The 18,992-nt window shown below is 41.2% G+C and overlaps 1 protein-coding gene across 16 annotated transcripts in view; it reads left to right on the forward strand.

Moving 5' to 3' along the window:
* KMT2C (lysine methyltransferase 2C) overlaps nt 1-18,992 on the forward strand; it is a 269,946-nt gene that overhangs the window by 217,656 nt on the left and 33,298 nt on the right. For all 16 annotated transcript variants that reach the window (XR_006608481.1, XM_045086329.1, XM_045086334.1 and 13 more), the window contains 9 exons: nt 2,688-2,820; nt 3,070-3,284; nt 5,101-5,174; nt 6,678-6,860; nt 7,234-9,117; nt 9,566-9,858; nt 11,352-13,189; nt 14,268-14,379; nt 17,419-17,500. Coding sequence is in view for 15 of the 16 variants with exons in the window: in XM_045086329.1 (XP_044942264.1) it covers nt 2,688-2,820; nt 3,070-3,284; nt 5,101-5,174; nt 6,678-6,860; nt 7,234-9,117; nt 9,566-9,858; nt 11,352-13,189; nt 14,268-14,379; nt 17,419-17,500 (4,814 nt within the window). In the remaining variant the exon portion in view is untranslated. The remainder of the gene's footprint in view (nt 1-2,687; nt 2,821-3,069; nt 3,285-5,100; nt 5,175-6,677; nt 6,861-7,233; nt 9,118-9,565; nt 9,859-11,351; nt 13,190-14,267; nt 14,380-17,418; nt 17,501-18,992) is intronic.

Here is an 18,992-nt window from a genome sequence, read left to right on the forward strand (position 1 = left end):
TGTGGATGCCTGTTTGGATAGTTAATGGTTTTTGGATAGTTAGTTTTTCCTTGAGACCGTGAGCTCCTTGAAGGCTGGGGTCATATCTCTCCCCATCACTGTCTGTGCCCCCATGGAGTGTGTGCTCAGCGCATCCTTTCAGAGTAAATCTGCCACATTTTTCCACTGTCAACTTCAGATCTCTAATTGTGTAGAAATCTGTCTTTGGTCAGTTTTCTTCTACCTACTTGTAACTAGTTGCCAGATAATCTAATTTCTCCATGTTTCTGGAGAGCTGAAATTGGATGACTTAGACTTAAAATTTGCGGAGGTACGTGAGGGAGGCCAGCACCACAGGTGTGGGACTCTCTGTGGGGGTGGTTGGAGTCCCGTGGGGTGATGTGGTGCTTGGTGATGGGAGCGCAGGGTCCCATCTCCGCACCCTGTTCTTACTGCTTCCTGCGGGTATGTTGGGCTAAGGAATTGAATGATGCTTTTCTAACCTTTACATTGTTTTTGTGTAAGTGCTGAAATATGCAAATAATTTAATGTTCTCTTGACTACCAATTTTGTGTATACATGAAAAATGTCATAATGCACATAATTAAAATATTTTAGTTTCTGCCAGTTTAGCCTCTAAACATAAATTTACCTTAATTTTTTCTAGACTAAACATGTGATTTACATTTGGATAAAATAGACTCATCATAAGTGCTTCTTGTCTTAATTGTTCCCATATGTTTCCTTAATGATTAAGAGTGCAACACTTCAGTATTTCTCTTCTCAGCATATTAAAAAACCCGTATCTCCATGTTTTCTGAAATGGAAAATAATGATTTTAGAAATCAAACCAAATCAAAGATGCTTTTTTTTGAGAGCGGGCATGTGCTCGTGGGTAGGGGAAGAGGGTAGGCGCAGAGGATGAGAGGGAGAGAGACTCTTAAGCAGCCTGCGTACCCAGCTCAGAGCCCGAAGGGGGACTCAATCTCACAGCAGCTCATGATAACCCATTTCCTAGGTGGTGGTGAGGATCCAACAGGTAATACATGCAAAGCTTTCAGAACAGTGCTTGGCATATAGGGAGATGCTTCATAAACTAGTATTATGGAAGGGTTCGATATGGTCATGTTGCGGTTAAGATAGTGCTGACATGGATCACATTGTCATTATCAATAAAGAAGCTTTTGTTTCTCTTAATTACATGAAAGACATTTGAGATTTTTCAATCAAATCTTAACACTCCTTAATGGAGCCTACTTTCCATTGAAACTGAAAATAGAGGTAACATTCTGCTTGGGATAAAAGCAGAAATGTTGTTCCCTGATCTCCTCCTTGAAGGGAACATAGATGTCCTGAGACACTTGTCACTGTTGTGTTCCAATCCAGAGGGTCCAGCTCCAGCACTTAGTAGAATAAGCCCTAGATGGGAAGTCAGATAGCTTGTAGGAAGTCCTTGGGACAGAATCCTGAAAGCCTGTGGTAATCCATCCCAGTGTCCTCCCGTAAGAACTGGAGACGTCTAAACTCGGAGTTGTTCCAGTTAGAGGGTCTGGTTTGGTGACAGGACGTTATGCGGTTCCAGACTTGTGGGTGAGCTGCGGCTCGGTGGTTCTTTATTCTAACGGCATGACAAAGTCCTTGTTAGGAGTTCTCTGTCATTACACCAATTGGGCCAAATATTAGCCAACTCTGTAACTGTATATCCATTTGTATAATTGATCGTTGATGTAGACATGGGTCTCCTACTGTTATTCTGGGTGTGCAACAGAGGCCATGCACTTACTACTCCAGAGTCGGTCTCTAGATTGGGAGGAGATTTCTGAAGGTACAGCCGGCTGTTGGCTGTTCCTCAATAGTTCGGACCAGCAGAGGATCATAATACTCAAAGTTGGAGTTACCTGCTTGAGGAGAGTTAGGGGATGCACATGGTGGTCTTACTACGGTTTGGCTACTAGCTGTTTAGAAAGAAGATGATTAGAGATTTGAAGCTTATAAATAAGCTGGAAGGAGAGTTAAAATGTGTGTGGGTTGAAACTGCACGCACGTGATCAAAATGAGGCCCAGAACAGAATGTATGTATTTTTAACAATGATCATCTGCTTGATAATGGTAGATGAAATATTGCTTGTTCCAAATAATTTTAGACCACGTACCAGCTTAAGAATCACGGATGGTTTTTTTGTATTAACACCAACAGGGGTAAAATATAAAGAACCATCTGTTTGTAAATTTTGAATGAAGAAGAGAAAGAATATTTGATGAAATTTACTAGCATTTGCTGCAGAGTCATTCTTTCTGTGGAGCTGACACGTAAGGAGTAGCTCACTGCACACCAGGCACCGTGCTGGGAAGGCCCATCCATTGTGACAGTGACGTCACAGAGTAGCTTCATGCTGTAGAAGCAGTAACTGACTCTTTTTTAACGGGCAGCAGAAATCAAGCTCCAAGCCCAAGGCTGTCCAGCTCCAACACACATGCTCTCTGCAGTACACTGTGAGGAAGTAGGGGAAAGTACAAAGACCATATTGCAAAACAGTATAACCAAAAATTACTCTTTGTGCAATATTTTAGCTTCATATTGAAATAAAAAGCCTACTTTTAAAGAGTGCTAGGAATGTTTCTTTGTAAATATTACTCAAAAATAAGCTGCTTTTTAAAAGTTATTTATGAATGATATGCCAACTGAATTGTTGTTTTCTTCTTTAAAGATGTTTTTTCCCGGATGCCACTCATGAATGGCCTTCTCGGGCCCAGCCCGCATCTCCCGCACAATTCTTTGCCTCCAGGAAGTGGCTTGGGAACTTTCTCTGCCATCACACAGTCTCCTTATGCTGATGCCAGGTATCATAGGCTTCGTTTTCCATGGAAACTTAAGTTGCAGTAATTTTTATTATAAAAATGTTAATTGGTATATCTTACGTTGCTTTGTACTGTATAAGTGTATGTTACATATATTAGGATCTTTGCTAAAAATTATCTAACATGTTATCTACTTTGTAATAAGAAGAGGTCTTAAGGAAATTGTATTTGACCATAGTATTTAGAAAGTAATTTTATGTATATGAAGTCAAGTTATTTATTATTTCCCAGGGATAAAAATCCAGCATTTAATCCAATGGCAAGTGATCCTAACAGCTCCTGGACATCATCAGCTCCCACGGGGGAAGGAGAAAACGATACAATGTCAAATGCCCAGAGAAGTACACTGAAGTGGGAGAAGGAGGAGGCGCTGGGAGAAATGGCTACAGTAGCACCCGTTCTCTACACAAACATTAATTTCCCCAGCCTGAAGGAGGAATTCCCTGGTAATTCATGGATATAGTATTGCTGTCTGTGTTACCAGCTTTCCTGCATGTGCAGTGCCTGATTGTTTTTTTGTTACTGTAGTAGAAAGACCGTGTATCAACACTAAATTTCATCAGGTACGACTGCATGCCATGTGAAGACCCCATAGGTGTCTAGAAAGATCTAGCATTTTCTCAGGCCTAGACCCTGTATCCCTTTGCATATTTCCTAAAAGTTAATTTCAGTTAATGAAATAATCTATTTTCCTACCCTTAGCAGTCCTAAATGTGAAACTCAGTGTTGTGTTACATGTGTAACTCTACCAAAAAAAAAAAAAAAAATCCAGAACAGGAACTCAACATGTAGTCAAGAGTACAGTTAGGCTCAATCAGACCCCATTCTCAGAGTCTGTGCCCAACCAAGCTAACTCAGTAGTATTTGCCCCTTTCCCCAACAGTCCAGCCTGTTTGAAAAAAGTTGGATAGTATAAAGATAGCATTTTTGAAAATTCTGCTTAACCAGAGGATGAACTGTTTAGATTAATGGAATGTCATTTATAGAATATTTTTAAGCAAACATTGGTTAATTATGGTGAGTTCATGTTGCCAGACAGACCAGGATAGAAAACGTTATTCACATTCTGTCTTAGAGTCGTTTCCCTGCTACCAGCATATAGTGCTTTTTAAAAAAATTTTTTAAATTTTTGTTTATTTTTATTTATTTATTTGACAGACAGAGAGCACAAGTAGGCAGAGAGTCAGGCAGAGAGAGAGGAGGAAGCAGGCTCCCCGCAGAGCAGAGAGCTGAATGTGGGGCTCGATCCCAGGACCCTGAGATCATGACCTGAGCTGAAGGCAGAGGCTTTAACCCACTGAGGCACCCAGGCAACCCAGCTTATAGCTCTTTTAAATAACCTGGGGGTTACCCAGAAGTGGATTTTCTTAAAGATGACATCTGTCTTTCAGGTGTCTTTTTGTGCTACTTTATTCATTCTGTATAGAAATAAATGCTATCTTACAGAACAATAAAAATCAGTGGTGTAGTACAGGGTTGTCTAGTAAAGGAATATACATACTTCTCAAATACTGTTTTATCCCACCTTCATTGGCTGTTTATAGATGAGCATATCTGGCTCTATTACGTCACTTTGGATCAATGTCCATAGTAGAACTATGATTTTTTTTTAAGTAATTTTATTATGTGATTTTTATTATGTGATTCTAGAACCCCATGAGTTAACATGTTAAGGCTGTTGCTATGTCACCATCTTCATTGGCTTTCTTAAAACTTTTTTTTTTAATGGCTTAATCATTTCTACATTTATCACTGTTGATTTCACCATATTTCACTTTGTTTACTGTCCTGACACTGTGAATTTCATAGAAATGATTTGAAATTGTTAGTTTTCCATATGTTTGTTGTGCACAAATGCTGGTGAGATTCTTATTTATAATTATGATTACTTCTTTTGGTCAGATTAATAGACTTCTCCTGAGTACAGATATTTTATAAAACTCTTAGGTTTGGTTCTGTCTAGTAGCCTCTACATGGTTGAGGGAACGTGTTACATTTGGCTTAACTTAATCTTGGCAGCTTAGCCCATTTGATTTAAAAGCTTCCCCATTCTCTAGTGAGATGGTTAATAAGGCAACACTTCATTTAGCAGATATTTGTTTGGCCTACTCTGTGCCTGGAACTTTATGCTGCACAAAGAACTGAACTTAAGGCCACCCATTTTAGGAGAATGTAGCCAGACTAAGTTGTCTGTCAGCACCGCATGGTGATGCGTCCTGACCTTGGCTCTGGAAATGTGTGTACTGTGCTTTTCTGTTGCAGACTGGACTACCAGAGTGAAGCAGATTGCCAAGCTGTGGAGAAAAGCCAGCTCACAGGAAAGAGCACCTTACGTGGTATTTACCAAAACTCCCATGTATCAGATTCTTTTTTTTTTTTTTCTAAGATTTTATTTAATTGTTAGAGAGAAAGAGTGCAGAAGCAGGGGGAGACGCAGGCAAAGGGAGAAGCAGGCTCCCCGCTGAGCAAGGACCCCAGTGTGGGACTCCATCCCAGGGTCCTGGGATCATGAACGGAGCCGAAGGCAGGCACTTACTTAACTGACTGAGCCACCCAGGCATCCCTATATTAAGTATATACAATACCTAAACCTTACTTTTGTTGTCTTGGGTTAATAAAAAGATTTACCATTGCACAATATACATCTTAATACTTGCACAATTAATAAACAGCTTTGTTTTTATAGTGATTTCCTAATTTATTATGCCTTTCATAAGCTGGCTAATTAGAACCACGATATTGAAGATTGAAATCAGTTATTTTAGGAGCATATTTAATTCGTTTCACTTTTTTAGAAAAAAGATTTTATTTATTTATTTGAGGGAGGGAGAGCTCGTACAGGGAAAAGCAGAATCCCTGCTGAGCAGAGAGCCTGATGCGGGGCTGGATCCCAGGACCCTAGGACCCTGAGATCATGACCTGAGCTGAAGGCAGAGGCTTAACCCATTGAGCCACTCAGGTGCCCCTCATTTCACTTAAAAATAGTTTCATCTCTTCGAAAGAGTACTAATTTTTGAGGCTACATTAGTGTGCCTCAGTTTCTTCTACAATAAGCTTTTTTTGTGTGTTAAGTTTAATGAAGATGTTTGTTTTGTGTATTTTGTAAGAGACATACTGGACACCTTTAAGGAGCTTTTGAACCACAACCTTTTTGAGAAATAGGTTATTTTATAATACGGGTCACAGTTTAGATGGTGAATTATTTTCTCCCAAAGAGCCCGATTAAGGTTTTCAGCTTCATCCAAATCCCGGCTTCCCTTTTAAAGCTTATTAAATGGACATTATTGTTTTGAAAAATATATGCATTTATTTTCCAACTTGGCTTTCAGTGCATATATTGTTAGAGATAATGAATGTTTGGATAAAGCAAAATAATGTTTTTGATGTGTTGGTAATGCCTTGTTTTCTTTCAACTTGACTGTGGTAAGGTAAAGCCAGGATATTTTTAGTGTTTCTCACTATTTTCTTTAATGCTAAGCTTCAAATTCCAGATTTTAGATTTTAGAGGATTGATTAGATATTTTTCTTTACTCTCAATTAGCGGGGAGGTTAATTTTTCCATTTTTGAAGGGTCCTTGAAGACTAGAATTGAAAATAACAGATTACTGGGTTCTCTAGCCTTGTGCAGACAGAGCGATAGAAACCCATCCTTCACTGAGGTGATGTGGGTTAAACATGGGGGGAGACGGGGCCATGTCCAGAGGCTTTACACGAGAGCCTGGAAGCTCTTTTCAACTCTTTAACCCAACTTCATTGTATAAAGTTTATCATAGTTTTACTTTGTTCCGTGAAACATGTTCCATTTGTTGGAATATAAGTTCCTTCTTCTTTTTCCAAAGCAAAAAGCCCGAGACAACAGAGCTGCTTTACGCATTAATAAAGTGCAGATGTCAAATGACCCGCTGAAGAGGCAGCAGCAGCAGGACAGCATCGATCCTGGTTCTCGTGTCGACTCAGACCTCTTTAAAGACCCATTGAAGCAGCGAGAATCAGAGCATGAACAGGAATGGAAATTTAGACAGGTGTGTGTTTTTGTTTTTAATCATTTGCTTCTAAATTGCATTTTTACTGTTGGAGAGGACAGCAGCTCATGCCATTATTTCAGGAGATAGTTCTTATTAGAGTAAGAAAATGAGATGAAAGTAGGCTGCCCTTCTTCAGTAAGTGGACGTTGGGAGGTCACGGAAACCTCGTGGACCATGTGCTGCGGCCCGCGCGCGCAAGCGGGGTGCGATGCATGATCATGGCTCCTCTTTGGGAGTTTGTGATCTGATACAGGCCCCGTCTGGTGATGGATGGCATCAAACAGATGAATTTTCTGTCGCTTTTTTCCTCCCGTGACCATTATGTTCTTTTTCTCAACCACGCGGTCGCTTTCTCTCTCCTGCCCCACAGCAAATGCGCCAGAAGAGCAAGCAGCAGGCCAAGATCGAAGCCACGCAGAAGCTCGAGCAGGTCAAGAACGAGCAGCAGCAGCAGCAGCAGCAGCAGCTCGGGGCACAGCCCCTCCTGGCCCCTTCCGGCTCGGACACACCCAGCAGTGGGATGCAGAGCCCCCTGACCCCGCAGCCTGGCAACGGAAGTGTGTCTCCCGCGCATTCGTTCCATAAAGACCTGTTTGCGAAGCAGCTCCCCGGCACCCCCACCTCTGCGCCTTCGGACGACGTGTTTGTAAAACCACAGGCCCCTCCTCCGGCGGCCGCCCCGGCCCGTGTGCCCCTGCAGGAGGGCCTGCCGCAGCCTCAGGCCTGTCAGCCGGCCTCCCCGCAGGTGTTCTCGCCAGGAGCCTCTCACTCGCGACCGCCATCTCCAATGGATCCTTACGCGAAAATGGTTGGTACCCCAAGACCACCTCCTGGGGGCCATAGTTTTTCCAGAAGAAACTCTGCTACGCTGGCGGACAGCTGTGCCCCTCTGCCTTCAGTCTCTAGGCCTCCTCAGATGAGTGAAACAACAGCAAATAGGCCGTCCCCAGTCAGAGATGTATGTTCTTCCTCCACAACGAATAGTGACCCCTATGCAAAGCCTCCAGACACACCCAGACCCATGATGACAGATCAGTTTCCCAAACCCTTGGGCCTCCCCCGATCCCCCGTAGTTTCCGAACAAACTGCAAAAGGTCCTCTCGCAGCTGGAACCAATGACCACTTTACTAAACCATCTCCGAGGACAGATGTATTTCAAAGACAGCGGATAGCTGACCCATATGCACGACCCTTGTTGACACCTGCCTCTCTTGATGGGGGTCCTGGACCTTTTAAGACTCCACTGCAGCCCCCTCCATCTGCCCAGGATCCCTATGGACCCGGGTCACAGCCACCAAGGCGATTGTCTGTTGATCCTTATGAAAGGCCTGCTTTAACACCAAGACCTGTAGATAACTTTCCTCATAACCAGTCAAGTGACCCATATAGTCAGCCTCCCCTCACCCCACATCCGGCGATGAATGAATCTTTTGCTCATCCTTCAAGGGCTTTTTCCCAGCCTGGAACCATATCAAGGCCAACATCTCAGGACCCATATTCCCAACCCCCAGGAACTCCACGACCTGTTGTAGATTCTTATTCCCAACCCTCGGGAACGTCTCGCTCCAATCCAGACCCTTACTCTCAACCTCCTGGAACCCCCCGGCCCACCACGATTGACCCTTACAGTCAGCAGCCACCAACCCCGAGGCCGTCTGCACAGGCGGACTTGTTTGTTACATCTGCGGCTAATCAGAGGCATGCGGATCCGTATGCCCATGCCCCTGGAACACCAAGACCTGGGATTTCTGTTCCGTACTCTCAGCCACCAGCAACACCAAGGCCAAGGATATCGGAGGGTTTTACTAGGTCCTCGATGACAAGACCAGTCCTCATGCCAAATCAGGATCCTTTCCTGCAAGCAGCACAGAATCGAGGAGCAGCTTTGTCTGGCCCATTGATAAGGCCACCTGATGCATGTTCCCAAACGCCTAGGCCACCTGGACCTGGTATTTCAGACACGTTTAGCCGAGTCTCCCCATCTGCTACTCGCGACCCCTATGATCAGCCTCCAATGACTCCGAGATCTCAGTCTGACTCTTTTGGAACAAGTCAAGTCACACACGATACTGTTGATCAGTCAAGGCCTGGCTCGGAGGGGAGCTTCAGTGCGCCTTCACACTCTCCGATGACTTCTCAAAGCCAACAGTTTTCTGGTGTCTCCCATCTTCCTGGACCTGTACCCACTTCAGGAGTCACTGATACACAGAATACCGTAAATATGTCACAAGCAGAGACAGAGAAATTGAGACAGGTAAAAACGCATCCTATCTTCACAGGTGTTCTAAGTGTATTACTTGAGAAAGCTGTTCATTTCACAAACTGAGTAATTTCTACACAGATGTTAAAGTTTATCTTTGTAGAGTTTGTCATACTACAAAAGAAAAATGAAATTGGTAAAATTAATGCGGTTGAATTTGATATATTCTGCATCTTATTTTTGATCTTCATGAATTTGTATGGGAATTATTAAATATGAAAACATTCAATTTTATGATTCTTGTGTGGCGGGAAAAGGACCCAAATTATTACTTTGTTCTTATAACCTGTTGAATAGTTAAGTACATCTGGTGTTTTATCCAAGTTGTGAACACTGAGATATTTTAAGCATCACCACAGTAACATATTGGGAAGTATTTGGACTTAAACAGCCATCCGTTCATTGTCAGACGTCCCCGTGACTGCCGTTTCTTTTCCTCCAGCGGCAGAAGTTACGGGAGATCATCCTCCAGCAGCAGCAGCAGAAGAAGATGGCAGGCCGACAGGAGAAGGGGTCACAGGACCCCGCAGCGGTGCCTCACTCGGCGCCCTTGCCACGCTGGCAGCCCGAGAGCGTCAGCCAGGCTTTCAGCCGGCCTCCACCCCCCTATCCCGGGAACATCACGTCACCCGTTGTCCCTCCTCTAGGACCCAGATACGCAGTTTTCCCAAAAGATCCACGTGGCCCCTATCCTCCTGACGTTGCCAGTATGGGGATGAGGCCTCATGGATTCAGGTAATGCTTTTAATTTCATGCCACATTTAAACTGCTAGAAGGGAATAGAAAAATGAAGTTACTGCTGAGACGCTGTTAATACTTTTTACTTTTTGATTCCTTTGAGATATAATCAGTGTTATTTTCCACTAATGAGAGGTCATGGAGTTTTCTTTTTTTAGCCTCTGGAGAACTCTGTAGACTCTTAAAACCCTCCCTCAGTTATTAAGTATGGACTGTTAGGGTTACATTGTAGCCACAGGCAAGCAGCTCATCAGTCCATCTGATCTGTAGCGTGGAGCTGCCTCTTTAGTTCGGTGAAACTTTCTGGATTGTGATGAGTGAACATTGTCCTTGTCACAAATTTTCCATTTTAATGTACTTTGTAAATAACTGTGGAGATTTCCAGATTGATGGGCTGTTTTCCTCCAGGAGCTTTTCTTGGTGAGAGAGGGTTGTACAGGAGCAGCATCGTTTCTTTGCGTGAGTGGAGGGGCAGGTACGAGGGTCCGTCCCGGACGCGGTGCAGTAGAGAGTTCTGTAGGACGTGTTTGGTTTGGTCATGGATGTTTTTCAGTCCTAGTACCCATCTCCATGATAGTCTCAGCCTGAGTTTCCTTTTTTCTTCCTCAGTTACTATTTATGCCTGTTGTTCTCTTTTATATTTACTTAAAAATTGCCTTTAATTTTTTTTAGAATGAGGTATAGTATAAATAATAAAAAGAGTCCTATAATTTATTCATCTACTAAGTTTTTACAGGTGATGCCTAGCCTTCTGTATCTCTTACTGCCTCCTGTCATCATCCCTTTTAAGCAAATAGATCAGTCTTTTTGGTCATCATACCCATGCCGTTGTCTTCTCAAGGACAGAGGCCTAGAAGTCTCTCCAGTATGGGGCCCCTTGGTGGCTCAGGCATTAGGCATCTGCCTTCAGCTCAGGTCATGATCCCAGGTTCCTGGGATTGAGCCCTGCATCGGGCTGCCTGCTCAGCAGGAAGCTTGCTTCTCCCTCTCACACTCCCCCTGCTTGTGTTCCCTCTCTCACTATGTCTCCCCCTGTTGATAAATAAACAAAATCTTTAAAAAAAAAAAAAAAAAAGTCTCTCCAGTATAATTTGTTAGACCACCTGCTTTCTTCAGGCTTCCCTCCACCCCATATCAGCCTTTCCTGATAACCTCCTTAAATAAGGAAAAAAGGGACTCTTACTCTAGTAGTATTACGCTTATTTCTGAACATTTGATTGCATCTGCTTACTGTCAGTTTATGTTGTCTTAGATTATTTGCCTTTCGAGCTCAGATGTGGTGAGCATTGTAGGGTACTTAGCAAAAATTACTTGTGTATAGATACTTTGTAAGTGCTTTCTAATGTGATAATTTTGATTTGCTAAGTCGTTGTATTTGGCAACATTAATTTTGTATATGAGTTTAAAGCTGTTCCTTTTTCAACCTAACTCTAAATTCAGCATGATTCTTAATATTAACAATTTGCTTTTTTTTTTTTTTTTTTTTTAAGATTTGGATTTCCAGGAGGTAGTCATGGTACCCTGTCAAGTCAAGAACGCTTCCTTGTACCTCCTCAACAAATACAAGGATCCGGGGTTCCTCCACAGCTGAGAAGATCGATATCTGTAGATATGCCAAGGCCTTTAAATAACGCACAGATGAATAATCCCGTTGGCCTTCCTCAGCATTTTCCACCACAGAGTCTGCCGGTTCAGCAGCATAACATACTGGGCCAAGCATTTATTGAACTGAGGCACAGGGCCCCTGATGGAAGGCCACGGCTGCCCTACACTGCTTCTCCCGGCAACGTCATAGAGGTACCTTCTCATCCAAGACATGGAAACTTCATTCCCCGGCCCGACTTTCCAGGCCCTAGACACACAGAGCCCTTGAGACAACCTTCTCAAGGTCTACCAACTCAGCTGCCTTTGCATCCAAATTTGGAACAAGTGCCACCATCTCAGCAAGACCAAGGTCATCCTGCCCATCCATCTTCTATGGTCATGAGGTCTCTAAGTCATCCCTTAGATGGAGAATTTTCAGAGGCCTCTTTGTCAACATCTACACCAGCGGAAACAACGTCTGATAATTTACAGATAACCACCCAATCTTCTGATAGTCTTGAAGAAAAACTTGATTCTGATGACCCATCTGTAAAGGAACTAGATGTTAAAGATCTTGAAGGGGTTGAAGTCAAAGACTTAGATGATGAAGATCTTGAAAATTTAAATCTAGATACAGAAGATGGCAAGGGAGATGAATTGGATACTTTAGGTAATTTGGAAACTAATGATCCCAACCTGGATGACCTTTTAAAGTCAGGAGAATTTGATCTCATTGCATATACAGATCCCGAACTTGACCTAGGAGATAAGAAAAGCATGTTTAATGAGGAACTAGACCTAAATGTTCCGATTGATGATAAGATAGATAATCAGTGTGTATCTATTGAACCAAAAAAAAAGGAGCAAGAAGACAAAACTGTGGTTCCTCCTGATAAACATTCTCCATGGAAAAAATCCACAAGTACCAGTGAGATAAAAACAGAAGTACTGTCTCCAAATTCTAAAGGGGAAACCAAATGTGAAAGTGAGAAAAGTGCTGAGAGTAAGGATAATGTTGACACTCCCTGCTCACAGGTTTCTGCTCACACAGACATACATGATGGAGAGAAGGCTTCCTTGCAGTCCTGTGACACAGACCTACTTGAGAAAAGAGCTAATCGAGAAACTGCTGCTTCCAACACAAGTGGTGTTCGTGGCTCCACTCAGCTGCCCGCTGAGGACGGAATCAACTCCTGCAGCATAACTGGATCAACTCCAGTTCTCTCAAGTTTACTTGCTAATGAAAAATCCGATAATGCAGACATTAGGCCATTGGGGTCTCCACCACCAACTTTGCCAGCCAGTCATGTGTCGTCACCGTCCAATCATGTGTCGAGTTTGCCACCTCCTTTGATGACACCACCTGGTCACGTTTTGGACGGTACCATGAATTCTAATGTGGCGGTCGTCTCTAGAGTAAACCATACTTTTCCTCAGGGTGTGCAGGTAAATCCAGGATTCATTCAGGCTCAGTCAGCAGTTAATCATGGTTTTGGGACCGGAAAACCTACAAATCAAACTGTGCCTCTAACAAATCAGTCTGGTACCAGTGGCATGTCTGGACCCCAGCAGCTAATGGTCCCTCAAACATTAGCCCAGCAGAATAGAGAGAGGCCCCTCCTTCTAGAGGAACAGCCTCTGCTTCTACAGGATCTTCTGGATCAAGAGAGACAAGAACAGCAGCAGCAGAGACAGATGCAAGCCATGATTCGTCAGCGGTCCGAGCCATTCTTCCCTAATATCGGTAGGAATTCCTTGGACTTCAGTAATTGCTGTCTGTGGGCATTAGGGTGGCGTGCAGTAAGCTTCCAAGATTTCAGTCTTAAAATTACATGTGGACCAGAGCAATGAGGGTCATATTTTTGTTCCTTATTCAGCTTTAAGATGAAAGCAGTTAAAAGTTTTAGATTCCTCCCAGGGATCAAGAGATTCAAAGCTCTTGAGTTTCAGAACTTCTCACTTTTATTACTTACACTGTTGTTTAACAGAAATTAGGCTCGTCTCCTTTAGTTCCCTCTAACCATTATTACCATGTCTTTTCAGAGTCAATGAAAGATTAATTTAAAGAAATTATGATAGAAATAGACTTCTTGCTGTCTTTGGTGTACAATAAATACTTGGCAAAGTTTTTCACATAAAGCTTTTTCACTTATTTCCAATACCTTATTAATTTGAAAAACAAAAACTGTAAAATAGCAGTGCAAATACCAGAGTTCCTCCAGCAGTAAGACTCTGCAGTCAGAGTTCACATGTCAAAGGAACGCTTCCTTCTAAACAGTAAAACTGACATTCTGTTCTATAGGCATTACCGGTTTTATCATGGGGGGGGGCATTTCTTTTTCATCTATATGCAAAGAGGTCTTTTTTTCCCAGTAACCTATCTTTATTGCAAAGGTATGCCCTCAAGAAATAGATACATTCTTCTTTTAAAAAACAATAACTAGGCTTTGTGGAATTCCGTAGTATTGGAAATAACTGCAGTTTCTTGTTCATGATGTTGCATTTGGACAAAAAGGAATTGCATTGCTTTAGGTCATGGCTGCCATCTTCTTTAAATGTGGCAAGCTTCTTGCTCTGATTTTCACACGACTGAGGTGGGCAAGCATTATGCAAATAGAGATTATTGAGATGAGGTCAGATTCAGGATGAGGTTTTTACTCTCTTGTAATTCCTCACCCAGTACAGAAACCTGTAACAGTGATTATTATAATAAAGAATAAGAGTGTGTAAATTACATGATGTTTGTGATAGTTACATTACCTCTTAGTGTTACTTGAACCAAGTACTATGAAATAAATAACTTTAAAATATTTCTTCTTTAGATTTTGATGCAATTACAGACCCAATAATGAAAGCCAAAATGGTGGCCCTTAAAGGCATAAATAAAGTAATGGCACAAAACAATATGGGCATGCCACCAATGGTTATGAACAGGTAGGTAAAGATGTTTCTTGTTTTTACTGTGCATCAAGAAGTACCTGAATTATTTCTAGGTCTTAGAAAAAGCATATAGTAACTCAAAAACCTGTAGCCCAGGAATGAAAATAAATACTTAAATTGATTGTGATATCGGCTGGATATGGTCAAATGTAAAATGTTTTAGGAATGTAAGGATTTAGTTTTAAGGTTAACATAATAAAACAATAGGGAAAGGTCAAACGGTTGACTTGATTAATCCAGGCATTTAAGTGTGTTCTTGTAAGTACCTTTAGAACAATCTAACTGAAGGCTGCCCGGGACAGAGCTCTTCATCCACGATGGAGGAAGATGAGACAATGAAACAGGAAAATAGAAATCGAACTGTTCTGTTGAGAAAGGAAGATAGCTTGCTTAAGCCTGTGAACATTTTTTTTTTCCATCAAAGGAACAATGCAGAGAAAAAAGTGGGACATTTCAGTAAAGATCCTCAGTGTCTAAGACAACTGTGAATTCATTTCTAAAATAAAATGTCCCCAAACTGAATTTGAATCAAGAAAGAAAAAGTCAAGAGGATGGTTGAAAGTTAGCAGTTGAAGAACTTATCTTTTCACTGTTAGCAGAAAAGTGGAAATTATGCATTAAATAGGACTATAAGAGTTGGTAGACTCTGGATTTCTGAAATTAGAGTACTTCCCCCACTGAAGGTGTATTAGGTAACTGCTGGACAGTCTTTCTCAAGTTCTGTTTATGGACTGCCGTCAGAATTACGTGGTTTTTTTTTGTTTTTGTTTTTTTTTTTAAGTCAGGTTCTTGAATCAGAATGTCTGGAATGGTGCTGGTGTATCCATATTTTTGATGAGCACCAAGAATTATTCTGAAGTATGTTGCAATTGAGAATCTCTGTCAGTAGAGTAGACATGGGGCCTCAGTGTAGCCTAATTACCTTGTTGAAAAACTGTTTGTCACAAAACGAATTATGGATGATTATGGAACTGAATACAAAACCTACATGAATTTGAGACAAACATGTCATTTCCGGTAAATGGGGAATCCTTAAAGGTATAGTTCTTTCCAGTTGTTGAAATATTTGGAAGTGGTCAAGGAACACTGTTGAGATCAAAGCAAAAGTAGTTTCTCATGCTTTTCATTCTTACACAGCATCTATTAGCATATTTCCTGTATCACAGGGGTTTTTAAACTTTTTTGTCATGAACATTATTGACATTCTAGTGAAGCCTTTGAATTACTTCTCAACATTTGATATGCAAAACCAAAAAATGTAGTAGTATAAGGAATCAATTATATTCAAAATACAGTTATTTAAAATTACGGTGTGTGTGCTTCTTAATGCGTTAACACATTTAGCAATAGGTCTAATAACTACCATTATTTCATAGTATGTAATGATGAACCTAAGTGACCAAATTAGGTACGTGTAGCAACTTTTGTTATGAAAGGAGTGCGAATTCTACTGGTGATAAAGTCATGGCACTGCTAATAATAGTGTAGTTTGCTGCTGTAGTGAAAATAGAAGGAAAAGTTCATTTCATTTCAGCACTTAGTTTAAAGTAGGGACCTCAAGTTAAAAAAAAAAAAAATAGGAGCCTCAGAATCAGACCCCTGGTCTTTCAGCATGGGCACCTCTACCAGGGAGAGACACATTGGTACGTTAGTTAATTTATAGAATATTGTTTACTTTTCTGCTAAGTGCTTTGAAGAAGAGGAGATAGTCCCTTCCTCAAGCTGGGTGCTGTGGTGACTGAGGATGATAGTGAGTGGCATTGGGATCCAGAGATCATTCCAGATCAGGGCTGTTGTGGGAACAGGAGGTTGATACATAAATTTAAAAAAAGGAAAAACTGAGTAAAAAATTAAAAAGCATATGTTCTAAACGGTAACAGTACCTAAGTATTAATATGTAATATTTGATATTTAATTTGGAAATTATGCTTGTTATATCAAAGCATTTGGTAACTGGAGGAAGTGTTTTCATTAAAGCAGTAATGTTTCTATGAAGGTTTTATAGCTCTAATTAGAGTAAGTCACATTTTGCCAAACATTTTTATTTATTTATTGAGAGAGAAAGGGCGTGTGCTTCCGGGGGTGCGTGGGGCAGAGGGAGAGGAGAAGAGCATCATTCGCAGGCTCCAGGTGCCGCGCTGGGCTCTTATTTCATGACCGTGAGGTCATGACCTGGGCCAAAATCAAAGAGTCAGACGATTAAGGGGCCGAGCCCCGCAGGTGCCTCCAGCAGACATTTTTAACCATATAGCCTTGTTCTTGGTTAGTGACTAATTTTTGATTTGCCTTAACATGAGATACAGAAATGCACAAAAATGTATAGAACTTTTAAGTTGAGATACTTTTTTTGTTTTGAAATACAAAGTAAGCTACTAATTATTTTCTTAGAAGAATAATTGACTTAGTATATATAGTTTTTGGTGTACAGCCATAGTAATTGGGTATTTCTCTACATCACGAAATCACCGCCACAATAAGTCTGGTGTCCGTCTGTCACCGTCCAGCACTGTTAAGGTGTGAGTGACTGTGTTCTCTCTGCTTGACGCTCTCCCCTCCCTGTTGCTTACTCATTCCTGTTTGGCAGCTGGAAGATTGTATCTCTTCATCACCTTCACCCATTTTGTCCATTCCCCCACCCCCTGCCAATAATAATTGGGACAAGAAATAATTTTCTAAGAATGTATGTAGTAAATGAAGACTTGAATTAATTGTATTTTAAGGCGTAGTAGGTCCTATAATCGAGTGGGAAACCCCAGGAGCAGCCTAGCTGGCTTCCTGTCCCAGCCACTTGGTCCTTGGGGAAGTTAAGTAACCTCTGAATCTCCTGTCACCATGGATGGGGGGAGAGGGAGTCCACACATCAGAGCTGTAGGGGGCGGACCCGAGGGGGGCACACAACCACGACGTGGGGCTGTCCTACGTGGCTTTGATGCCACTGCTCACTCTCCCCTGGAAGAGGAAATCGTTAAGCACTTACAATAGTTTTCACTCTAAATGCGCGTCATTTTGATGCTTAGAACTTCCTTTTCACAGGTTCCCCTTTATGGGCCAGTCGGTGGCGGGCGCGCAGAGCGGTGAAGGCCAGCAGCGTCTCCTGCCCCCGGCAATCTCCCAGGTACTGCTGCTTGTCACTCGTCACCCGACAGGGGACACTTCCCTGGGTTTCTCACCAAACCCTACTCTTTAGAGTGAGTCCACTTTTAGGAAACAGTAGAAACCTTAAAGCATTGTCAGAGTACATTTTCGGCTCAGCAGAAATAAAGACATTTTCCTACTTTCTAAAGGAAAACCACACTGAGGTGAAAAAACAGTTTCCAAAAAGGACCTCTCTGTTTATGAGTTAGAAAGTCACTTGGAGGAAAACCAAACGCTTCAGGTTTTGGGTTTTGCTTTTATTTACTTTCAACTCTGCAAGAACATTTTCATGTCCTACATTTTGGGATTAATCCATGACACGTGGAACTGTGAAATACAGACTCAGGTCATTCTCCTTGGCTATTGGTAGTCCTGTTGTGCTCTTTAGTTCTTGGGATAACTTAGTTTTTAAAGATATTTTCCATTCATAATAATCAGATTTTTAAGTGTAATATTTAAATGTTTAGTGTCAACCAATGTCCAATGAAACTGTTCATTTCATAAGGTGCTTTTTTTTCCCAAGTTATCTGCCTAGAAAAAAAAAAGGAGAAAGCTACTTACTATATGTCTTTTGAAATTTTCTTTTTTGCTGTGACAGTTGTGCCTTACATTTACTATGCTGATAATTATATTCTTTTCATTATTAAAAGAAGAGAGAGGCACCATCTGATAACAGTGGAGAAAGCATAGACTTCATAGCGGAATTGTAAAAAAAAAATCTCAGTTCCACTATGAATTTACTGTGCAACATTGGGCAAGTTCTTTAACCCGTTTTCTGATCTGTTAAATGTTAACCACCTGCTTTGCACTATTATAAGGATTTCATGAAGTGTTCTGGCTGCTAGTAATGTTCAGAATTGTTACCTGCTGTGCAGCTCATGTCTAACAACTTGTAACAATAAATGTTATTTTCAGAGTTAATTTTATTTATCAGAGTATTGCCAGGGAATTGTTAGGTTAATAACTATTTATTCAGTCTCCCTGGAAGAAATAAGATACTTAATTAGAAAATAAGACTAATATTTTTAATAATTGTATATTTATTTTATTATTTGTGCATGTTAGGGACAGTACTTCTTGTTTGTAAGTAACTGTGTTATAGAGTGAATTTAGTAAATTTGGAACCCATATTTATATCTTAATTACAGAAAAAGCCAGGTAGATTTCATCAAAAAGTGGGATTTTATGTGGGTCTCTAGCTAAGTACTAATGATATTTGACTTGCCCTAATATCATATTTCTGATGAGTAATCCCTCGCCTCAAACATACTTGTTTTTCAACTTAAGTCTGGATAATAAAACAGTTCAGAGATAGCTTTAAATTTTCAGAAATTAGTTTGTCACAACGACGTTTGTTCTACTTTTTTGAAAATTCAAAGCTTTAAAGATGTCTTAGGAAATTAAGGGGGTTTTTCCTTCCATTTCTTTTTCTTTCTTTTTTTCTATTTCTTTTTTTTTTTTTAAGTTTTTTC

This window comes from Mustela putorius, unplaced genomic scaffold (assembly GCF_011764305.1).
Source record: "Mustela putorius furo isolate JIRA1106 unplaced genomic scaffold, ASM1176430v1.1 tig00000929_pilon_pilon_pilon, whole genome shotgun sequence".
NCBI classification, from domain to species: Eukaryota; Metazoa; Chordata; class Mammalia; order Carnivora; family Mustelidae; genus Mustela; species Mustela putorius.